The sequence below is a fragment of the Mytilus trossulus genome, chromosome 14 (genome assembly GCF_036588685.1).
Source record: "Mytilus trossulus isolate FHL-02 chromosome 14, PNRI_Mtr1.1.1.hap1, whole genome shotgun sequence".
Lineage (NCBI taxonomy): Eukaryota > Metazoa > Mollusca > Bivalvia > Mytilida > Mytilidae > Mytilus > Mytilus trossulus.
This window is the reverse complement of record NC_086386.1, coordinates 32,098,072-32,109,341: the sequence shown is the minus strand read 5'-3', so window position 1 is coordinate 32,109,341 and position 11,270 is coordinate 32,098,072. Positions and strand designations below refer to the sequence as shown.

General features: G+C 32.8%; 2 protein-coding genes across 4 annotated transcripts in view; both read right to left on the bottom strand.

The window, feature by feature from the left end:
* Positions 1 to 1,145: 1,145 nt before the first annotated feature.
* LOC134697668 (uncharacterized) lies at positions 1,146 to 1,568 on the bottom strand. Its single transcript, XM_063559950.1, has one exon. The coding sequence runs from the start codon at positions 1,566 to 1,568 to the stop codon at positions 1,146 to 1,148; it is 423 nt and encodes a 140-aa protein (XP_063416020.1).
* Positions 1,569 to 6,534: 4,966 nt separating this feature from the next.
* The window catches only part of LOC134696168 (uncharacterized), a 39,199-nt gene continuing 34,463 nt past the window's right edge, over positions 6,535 to 11,270 (bottom strand). For all 3 annotated transcript variants that reach the window (XM_063557826.1, XM_063557825.1, XM_063557827.1), the window contains 5 exons: positions 9,790 to 9,824; positions 9,253 to 9,466; positions 8,825 to 8,890; positions 7,328 to 7,420; positions 6,535 to 7,015 (listed from right to left, as the gene is read on the bottom strand). In XM_063557826.1, coding sequence (XP_063413896.1) covers positions 6,731 to 7,015; positions 7,328 to 7,420; positions 8,825 to 8,890; positions 9,253 to 9,466; positions 9,790 to 9,824 — 693 coding nt within the window. In that variant the 3' untranslated portion in view covers positions 6,535 to 6,730. The remainder of the gene's footprint in view (positions 7,016 to 7,327; positions 7,421 to 8,824; positions 8,891 to 9,252; positions 9,467 to 9,789; positions 9,825 to 11,270) is intronic.

Here is an 11,270-nt window from a genome sequence, read left to right as displayed (position 1 = left end):
AAAGTTGTACACATGATACAACTCATTACTGTTCATCTGCTATCAGAATATGAAGCTATTCTGTTGAATATTATTTGAGAAATATGTGGCAAAAAAGTTTTAAGGTGATAATTCACAGTACTTGCCAAGAGATGGTAGATATTTGATATACCAAAAATAATAGCTAATACATTGCAACCGTCATGCTGTTGTTCAAATAAGGATTAAGTTAAGTAGTTTGTGAGATAAAATTGACGAACATATTTGTCGGATACATGGATTAAGGCCGGACAGACAGACAGCGAAAATGCATTATAATCCCAACAACTGTAAGGGAGGTATACTATTATTTGGCTAGCTATCAAAGAAGATAAATGTATGATTATAATACATATTTCATTCAACTTATATGAATGTAGTATAACATTAAATTAGATAAGTGATATAGGAATAAAAACTGACCTTTCTTGTAAATTTAAATAATTTCGTTCCACTTTTCGTCAAATAATATGGTGCAAGGAAATCAACATGGCGAGTAAATAGTTATCAAAGGTACCAGAATTATAATTTAGTACGCCAGACGCGCGTTTCGTCTACATAAGACTCATCAGTGACGCTCATATCAAAATATTTATAAAGTCAAATAAGTACATAGTTGAAGAGCGTTAAGGATCCAAAATTCCAAAATGTTGTGCCAAAATTGGCTAAATTAGTATATGCCTGGAATCAGAAAATCCTTAGTTTTTCGAAAAATTGAAAGTTTGTAAACAGGAATTTTATAAAATGAAAACACACAGTTGTTTACTAATTATCTTATGCTTCATACTCGAATTGAATCAAACAACATTTGTGAAAGCTAGAGAGACATTCAATATCAAAGTAAAATGTAGACAAATTACTCCAATAGAATAAGGAAATGCAGCACGCCAAGAGTTTATCCGGTGATACATGAGTTTTAACCAGTATTGTAACCCACATTGACAATGTTTATGATATTAAAAACATAATCAGTGTTTGGAGAGGGTTTTACACATATGTATGATGAAAATCATTTCGCAACAAATTATCGAACTTAACTGATTTACCCAAATGAAAATAATACCAACTTATGAATGTTTTAATAACTAAATTTTCTGCTTGATACTTTATTAAATAATATTTCTAGTCTACTGTGAGCAGACGGCGCACGTCAACTCTCGCCCTTTTTCGTAAGGAGGACATTTTAAAGTAGCGCAGCCCCCAACTTCAACTGGATACAAAACAGCCTCGTTATCATCTCTATCTCCACCGGGAACTGATTCCAAATTTTCATCTGCACAGATATACTCAGTTGCAGTTCGTCCCGATTGACTTGCTTGTGCTACTAGAACGGCTGATCTTCCGGATGTTTTGCAAACCGCGCATGGCATATTTTTTGCATTCGACGAACTTCCAAATGGCTGGTTGTTGTGTAAAATGTCCATTTCTAATCCAAAAATTCTGGAAGTTAAACTGTTCAAACCGTTAGCATACCTTTTCCATTCAGGATCTTTTGGGAGACATAGAATATTAGCACCATTTCCGCCACTCGCATAATGTTTTCCAGCCATGTAATTTCTCCCCCATCTAACATATGTAACTCCTGCTTTAGCTATAAATACAAGAAAAAACGATGAGGGTCAGTTCAATTATAACATGAAAATATTAATATCCAAGACAATTTGTTGAATATATTACAAAACAATAAAAACATAATTTTACCATGGGACAATTGTAATTCAATGTTTATAAATAATTAATAAATAATCGAGGAACCTATTGACGCCTCTTTAGTCAATTTATATATATTTATTCTGAAAAAAAAACTTTGAACATGTAGCATGTTTCCTTTAGATACAGGGGGTCGTGGGTACGATTTCCGACCGGTGAGAACCAGATATGTCAAACTGAATTGACTAATTTCCTCTAAACACTTGGCATTTATGAGCAAGAAGACTGTTTCACTCAGACGAGTCATAATTTCACAGTTGGTAGCAAGTCTTTCGATTATATTATCAGGAGATAAACACGTTCAAATGTTTGGTGATCATGCTGATTTAACATAAAAACAGGTATACCATGTATATAAATTTTGACAAGTCCTAGCTCTGATATGCAATTGAAATTATAGCCGCTACACGTTATATTCCAAAATATCCAATAATCTACCCATTTAAAGTGCTATTAAAACAAGTAGTAGAAAGTCAAACTTAGAAACAAGATGAACTAGTAAAGAAAGTAAACATTAGTTAAAATACCTTTCACAGTTCCTTTACACCATTTCATGTTCTTCAGATCATTTAGGTTCCGTTCCATTTGCCTAATCACATAGTTTCTGTACCCATAAGACTGTTTGGTAACAAACAAAACAACAAGGAAGATTACAACAAGTGCTATCTGCATTTTATCAACTACAACTGTATGTATCTTTGCGTTCTGTTTTTGTAGAAATATTCCCTGGATAATGTTTCTGTAACAGCTCCTTAATGTATAGGGGAAGCACGATACATTGCATGACTGTATATTGAAATACACTAGATTTTGGGAATACGCCAATAGCATCATTCCAAGAAAGCATAATATAATGAAACAATTGTAAAAACTTTGAATACTACATACGACTAGGGAAACATATGGTGCTCATGGTCCTCCGTTTTGGTGTGAATAGTTTAGTTTTTTTTTTAAATAATTGATGAAACTCAAAATAAAAATACCAATGCCTGATAAATGTTATAAGTTTGATATCAAAAGAATACAAACAAAAATACAACCATGCGTTATACATAAAAGAAAAATGGAAAATGAGTATATCTTCTGCATCAGATATCATATTAATACAACTTATAATAGAAAAAGATCAAGAAAATCATTTTTATTACATCGGGTGTCTACAGAACGTAAGAGGTCATGTTATGAGCAATACAAAAAGGATAATTTTTATGCCATATTATTATAATATCAGGTTTCAATGAAATCAAAATACATCTTTTCAATTTTATTAAATTAAATAAGAATGGATAGGACTATGAATACTACATACGACTAGGGAAAAATATGGTGCTCATGGTCCTCCGTTTAGATGTGAATAGTTCATATTTAATACAGAGTAATATGTAGTTTGAGTGGGGAGATAACGAATGCTCCTTCCATGAAAACAAACGCTTGTGGTAACTTTTTAATGGTACGTTCTGACTTTTTGCAAGACAAAGTTACAACCCCTTACCTTACTTCTTTTTCCGGTAGCAGTTCAATTTCAAAGTTGTGACTCATAAAACCGACATTCATATACGAAGTAAATAAATCAAATCTCTGTCAGGATTATTAGTTGTTTTCTATTCGTTCTGTTAGTTCATAACGTTTAAGTTTGTCAGTTTATGGACTTCTCCTTTCTAAATTTACCTTGGAGTTTGGTATTTATGTTATACTTTTTGTGCCTTTTGATATATTTATATCAATATGCTATAATAAACATATTTATTACTGTAAAATACAGATACATGTTGATATAACTGTCGTAGTCACAACTCCTGACACCGTTTCTTGTTTTTGTGGAGTTCATTAAATGAGACTTATTTGAATTTTAATGGAATAATTGATTTGATGGTTGTATCAAGTAAAGCAAGAGTGCATCCAAATGCACATTACTTCTGAATATGTCTATCGTCACTTTCTTGATGTTTTAGTGAATTATTACTTTCGTCTTTTTCTTCATTTTGCCTGTGTGTTCTCTCTGTTTTTCATCTTTTATTTGATTGAGATCAACCCTAATATTTGGGGTTGGCGTTACTTAGTGATTACTTTTCAAGTCATGTTTTGTGTTATGTTGTTTGCATGTTTGTCGTTTTCTTGTTTAGACATGACGTTGTCAGTTTATTTTCGACTTATGAGTCTGGTTTGACCTTTGGTAGCTTTCGCCGCTAAAGATTGGGCTCCTGGGAGAGCGATATCTGTCCAAAAACTGATGATCAACAGAGCATTCAATAGTTGTATATTTGAAAAGGCTAACCAACGGAACATTCAATGGTTACAACCATTAAACAGTTGAGCATCAAAAACAATGTTTCAAACTTTTAAAAGGATGATCATGACGGCATTCAATGATTCAAGCTTTCAAACCAATGACCATTGGAGCATTGAAGTATTCCAGAGCTCTATTGAACTTCTAACTACTAGACCATTTAATGATTACTGCTATAAAGCAACTAACCATCAGATCATCCAATAATTCCAGCAATGAAACAGATAACCACAAGATCAACTTATAAGTCCAGCTATGAAACAGCCAACCATCAGAACAACTAATGATTCTATCAATGAAACAGCCAACCATCAGAACATCCAATGATTCTATCAATGAAACAGCCAACCATCAGAACATCCAATGATTCTATCAATGAAACAGCCAACCATCAGAACATCCAATGATTCTATAATTGAAACAGCCAACCATCAGAACAACTAATGATTCTATCAATGAAACAGCCAACCATCAGAACATCCAATGATTCTATCAATGAAACAGCCAACCATCAGAACATCCAATGATTCTATAATTGAAACAGCCAACCATCAGAACATCCAATGATTCTATAATTGAAACAGCCAACCATCAGAACATCCAATGATTCTATCAATGAAACAGCCAACCATCAGAACATTCAATGATTCTATAATTGAAACAGCCAACCATCAGAACATCCAATGATTCTATCAATGAAACAGCCAACCATCAGAACATCCAATGATTCTATAATTGAAACAGCCAACCATCAGAACATCCAATGATTCTATCAATGAAACAGCCAACCATCAGAACATCCAATGATTCTATCAATGAAACAGCCAACCATCAGAACATCCAATGATTCTATAATTGAAACAGCCAACCATCAGAACATCCAATGATTCTATCAATGAAACAGCCAACCATCAGAACATTCAATGATTCTATCAATGAAACAGATAACCATCAGAAAATCTAATGATTCTATCAATGAAACAGCCAACCATCAGAACATTCAATGATTCTATCAATGAAACAGATAACCATCAGAACATCCAATGATTCTATCAATGAAACAGCTAACCATCAGAACATTCAATGATTCCAGCCATTAATCACCTAAGCATCAGGACAAAACTAAAATAACATTAAAACGAGCTCGGATGAAAATTCTTAACAGAAAGTCCCTATGCAAATGGCAAAAAAAAACTCAAACACATCGAACGAATGGATAACAATTGAAACGGCTTACAATCACAGTTTCAATAGTTCCAGCTTTGACACAATTTACCATTAGAGCATTCAATGAACGCGGCCTGTAGCCTGTTATACGTGGTATATTGGTTTTTAAAATCGTTGAAAACCATATAGAACCCGTAGTCGGTTACACCTTGTAATTTGGCTTATCGGTTTAAAAAAAAAATGCTTTGGTATCTGTATTCGATTAAATCCTGATTTATTTTGATGTTTGGTGGATACTTGTACATGTAGAGGTATTATGAGCAATTTGAAATCCCCTTTTCTTCAGGTTTAACATCAACATTCAATTCTGTTATTTTTAAGTATTGGGATCAGTGTATATTTAATAAAATGCATGTCGTGTATTGACCTAATCCAGCTATAAATGCCAGGATATAGCATATTCTCGTTATCACATTATTAATAGAGTTTTCATTCCAACAAAATGCATAGTACTCCTTCGAAAATCATTATTACGCGCATTTGCAATGATATGACAAGCAAGATATCGCCCTGAAAGCAAAATTCACAAATTCCAGTTTATTTATTACTACAGTGCAAAAAGTTAAAAGAAAAAATATATATATTTCTGTCAATATGGAACATTGTGCACTGGTGGTCAGAGTAAACATGATTCAAATATATCATACGTAATCGAAATTGTTCTGAATTGTTATTTGTTTTATAGATGTACTGGCATTCATGAATTTAAATATGCTGTTCCAAAGTCATAAATCGATTGAGAGAAAACAAATGCGGGTTCCAATCTAAAAACAAGGGAAACACATCGACTATAAGAGGAAGAAACGAAACAACAGAAACGCTGAAGTGCAACAAAAATCAAACGACAAAACATCGAACATAGAAACGAACTTTAAGATAACATCTGCCATATTTCTGATGTGTTACAGGAGATTTCAAGAAAAATGGTGGGTTGAACCTGGTAATGTGACTAGCAAAACATTGCACTATAAAAATAAATGCAAGAATACTGAAGACAGAGATATACATCAATAAATAACACAATCGTACATTTCGGCAATTCTTTTACGGTCCCTTTGATCTTTAAGCTGTTATAAATTAAGGTTCTAACTCCCTTATACAATGTTGACGTTAAAGGAATGTCCTTTGGTTAGAAAACTCATAACGTTTTATGTGTTTTATACATCCATAACTTTCAAATATTTGGTCATTTACCATTGACAACAAATCTATAGTATTCTTCCTTACTTCAATTGAACCAGACATACGAATTAAATGATACTGCAACTAGCTTGATATTAATAAGTTAGAAATGATTTTTTAACTAAAACTTTTATTGTATCTACCTGACTTATATTACATAACCTGAATTATTACTGATATTCAAGTATATCTCATACATGTACTGATATCAGAATACATGTATGTATAATATTGAATGAAAACATAAATAATGGTTCTAGGTATAATATATTCATCATTGTGATTAAATAACTTGAAGAATAAAGTTCAATCGACATCTGGTAAAGGTTGCACAACCCCTTTTGAAAGAAGAGGACCACCTTTGTGCAAAAATAAAGCAGGCCACACCAAAAACTTTACTCTGCGTCCCATTGTTGTGTACTCTTTGAAAATTTGTTTATCGTACACATATTCTGGGTCAAAATGAAGCAACATCGGAGGATCTTGTACAGCAGCTAGGTAGCAGATCTTTGCACAGTTTTCTATATACAACTCACAACAATGAACATACTGTACGACTGTTGGGCAATGTAGATCGTCCATACTAATTTTCTAAAAGTAAATAATAGAACATAGTTTACAATTCAACAGTAAAAAGTCAAGTTATGACGACCAAACATACTTACAAGTATCTTCCTTACTATCAATTGAAAATACTGATTGAGAGCTTTACAAAATTGAAATTACTATGCAACACTGTTTTATCAACATTACAATAGTGTAGTTTAAATTGACATCTTCCTACGTTTGGTCTTGGAATACTGGTTTTTTTTTAAGGATTCAACATTTTTTCCCTAGACGTTTCAAATATCACTAGATTAAAATCCATTCTGTATCTCAAAGATGCAATAATTATCTACATACCTTGTGTATTAAGGAAGCATATTTCCCTGAATTAGCTTTAAATGCATCCTTGATTGATTTTATAAAATCTTTGATATCATCTTGAGGAAGACCCTAAACAAACAAAATATAATAAGATATAATAAAGGTTATACATTTATATATATTTTGCTATTTTTAGTGATAACTTTGGCCTCTGAAGATTGTCAGTTTTTAGTGTCAGTGTTACAAACGCCAGATCTGACATATCTGGGGATTTTCATAATTTACAGAATAGAATGCAAATTTAATAATGAGCAGTGATACAATTGCATTTTAAAAGACAGTGTTTACTCTCTTTTAACTAATGTATTATGCCATTAAATAAGTATGTCGTCATGCTTAGCAATAAATAAAGGCAACAGTAGTATACCGCTGTTCAAAACTCATAAATCCATGGACAAAAAACAAAATCAGGGTAACACACCAAAACCGAGGGAAACGCATTAAATATAAGAGGAGAACAACGACACAACACCGAAACGCAACACACACAGAAACGGACCAAGCAACCAGACAAAACACCACGAGAATAACAAATATAACATGAAAACCAAATACATGAATTTGGGATAGGCAAGTACCGTGCCACGTCTTATCTCAATATCTCAAAAAAAGAGAAAACCCAAACGACTCAACTTTAAAATGCAACACACACAGAAACGAACAATAATATAACAATGGCCATCTTCCTGACTTGGTACAGGACACTTTTAAAGGGGAATAAAAGTGGTGGGTTGAACCTGGTTTTATGGCATGCCAAACCTCGCACTTTAATGGCAAAGTTAAATATAACATTGAAATGACAACATAATATTACAGGACTACAATACAAATAAATAGAAGAACATATTAGACAAAGCAAAACATGATTAATAGACAACAAAAAGCATCAGGTTTAAAATTCAATACGCCAAAAACGCGCCTTGTCCACACAAGACTCACCAGTGACGCCCAGATATAAAAGATCGAAAGTGAAAAAAGTACAAAGTTGTACAGCACTGAAGATCAAAAGTTGAAAAGGTTTCGCCAAATACGGCATTGTTTTTATGCCCGGGATAAGAACATTCTTATTATATAGAACAATTCATGCTATTGCAAACAGTAAATTTTATCAAATGAATATGAAAGAGATATACACAAAGAAACTGAAGTATTAACTAATTACAGAAAACTAAATCTGAATACATAACGCCTAGATATAAAAGATCGAACGTGAAAAAGGTACAAAGTTGTACAGCACAGAAGATCAAAAGTTGAAAAGGTTTTGACAAATACGGCATTGTTTTTAATAAACTAGACAAATTTATCAATGCAAGATAACATGGTATATATATATACAGAGAAAGCATGTACAAAGGAAGGTTTGGTTGGTTGATGTTTGATTGGTTGATGTTTGATTAATGCTTAGTGGAAAATATGTTTCACCCATGAAAAAAATATGACAAATGATCGTAAGTAATATTGAAAAACACTGACCTGGACTGACTGAAGGACGCCAGATAATTGAAGTGTCAATTCTGCAATACTCTGCTCATTTATCTCCTATAAAAAAAGTCATAATGTAGATTGAAAATATATAATTGAATTGTATTTATGACAAACTTCGACCTGTTTATCAAAGTCTTTAAATATACAAAACATTATACAGCTTTTTCAACTGAAATAAAAATTAGATATTATAAACTTCCTTCCCACACTTTTTGTCCTGTGGAATAAAATCAGTATCACTGGTGAACAGTGTTTGTAGCAGTGCTTTTCTCAGCCTATAAGACTGAAAACGTTTCTTTCCTGGTACCCTTTAACTCGTTTAATAGATGGGAGGATTACTGTGGTAGTGATTCAAGATTCGAAACGGCTGGTATATTGGTTTTGTTTGTTTTTGAAAAGTCATGATGTTTATTTACCTTTAATATCTTCAGTAAAATTGTGACAGCATCTTCTTCACTAATTGGAGTGTCATCAGTTTTCAAATCTTGTAGCTCTAAAAATGCTTCTGTCCATTCATTTTCATAGAGCTCATTAAACTGTTCTCCAAGTTTCATCGGACGATTTGGATCATTTAGGTCTGTAATGGCAGGATTATTCTCTCTCAGTTTTACTCCCATCATCTCACTTAACCTATAAAATTGCATGTATTTCAATCATACAAGCTGTAGTAGTGCAATTCCAAAATTGTTTAAGGTTTGATAATTTTTAAAATTTGAAATATGTTCCACAGAGAAAGAAAAACAGAAAATAAATAATTAACAAAAACAATTTACATCTTTTTTCATTTGAAATAAATGACTGTTATATGTGTACTATTGTTTTTCTGTTTGTCTTTTTCATTTTTAGCCATGACGTTGTCAAGTTTGTTTTGGATTTACGAGTTTGACTGTCCCTTTGGTATCTTTAGTCCCTCTTTTAAATCAAAAGGAGGTTTTGTATTTCCTTATTATTACCTTGAAAGTGCCTCGTCTTTTGCCTTTTTCAATTCCATAGCAAATGAACCTCATTGTCTTGAGACGTCTCGAGACAGTCTTGAGACATACACCTCATGTCTTGAGACATAGAGCATATGTCTTAAGACATGAAACCATTTAAGATGTGTCTTGAGACATGGAATATATGTCTTAAGACATGTATCTTCAAGACATTTTGGAAACTTCAAAAATTGTATCCTCTCATCCAAGACGTCTTGGAAAAAAATGTTCATGTCTTGAAGACATTAAAACAAAAAAATACCAATGGCTCTTAAAACATATTTTAAACACATAAAAACCGTTTTTATTTGCAAAATATATTTTGTTGGAAGACAGCTAACTGAAAGAATATAATTCCCGTGAATAATGGCAAGAACTTTTTTTATGACATTGTAATTTTTTACAATTAATTTGATGATTTTTCACTTCTTCTTAGATCAACAATGCTTCCGGATTAATGTTTTTTTAAGGAAAAACTAAAATTCTAAAGTTCCCCTGATGTTCTGGGTCAAAACACGTCATGGAGGATTGAATTTTGTATACTTTGCTGAAGTGATAATTTGATGTTGCTCCCCAAATAACCCATTTACAGTTAATATCTCTAGAAAACATTGGTCCTAGACCATGATCATATCCCATTGAACCTCCATTATAGAAGTATGGTCACTCTTGGTCTTCTTTGTACCAGCAGTAAAACCATCGCCAAAGTGAGTCATCCATTTGACTGTGCAGGATATACAAGTAAGCAGCAAGAATGGGGATGTTTCATTTGATTACTTGTGTAGAGACAGTGACACCCTCTGCATGTTAAGATCCCTTGTAACATAAGGAATTCCTTAGGTGGCCTTTTGCAAGGCAAAATGGCTGTCCCTTTTCATTAAAACCTGATTTTTCAGTGGCATATTAAATTTCCTTGACATTCATCCAAGACAGCTTTTATTAAGAACTTCCCAATAACATATATTATCAATTTAATTTGCTTCTAAACAGACATGAGACATTTGCAACTGCAAATGTTAACCAACCAATTAATCACATTGACATATTCTTATTCTGATATGCAGGTATTTGCTTCTGGCTTTAAAACACAAACCATGTCCCATCAGCTTTATCATATTTTGTCCAAGCATCATTCATTATAGATTATCGTTGGTTATCTCAACGAGATTGATTTTCTCGCTTGAGCCGGTCACGGCGAAAGCGAGAAATTCAATCGAGTTGAGATGACCAATGTTAATCTGTTTATCGCTATTTTACCTATGACAACGTTGACAATTTCATGTCAATTTCATTAGCAACGGCCACGTGGCTCCTTAGTTTCTAGTGATAATTTTCCATCTCAAGCGAGTAGCATGATATGAAAAATTATCACAAAAAAGATCAAAGGAAAAATCCACAAAATAGCGATAATATTATATATACAAGCCTTAAATGAATATAACCTTCAGACCTATGACTGC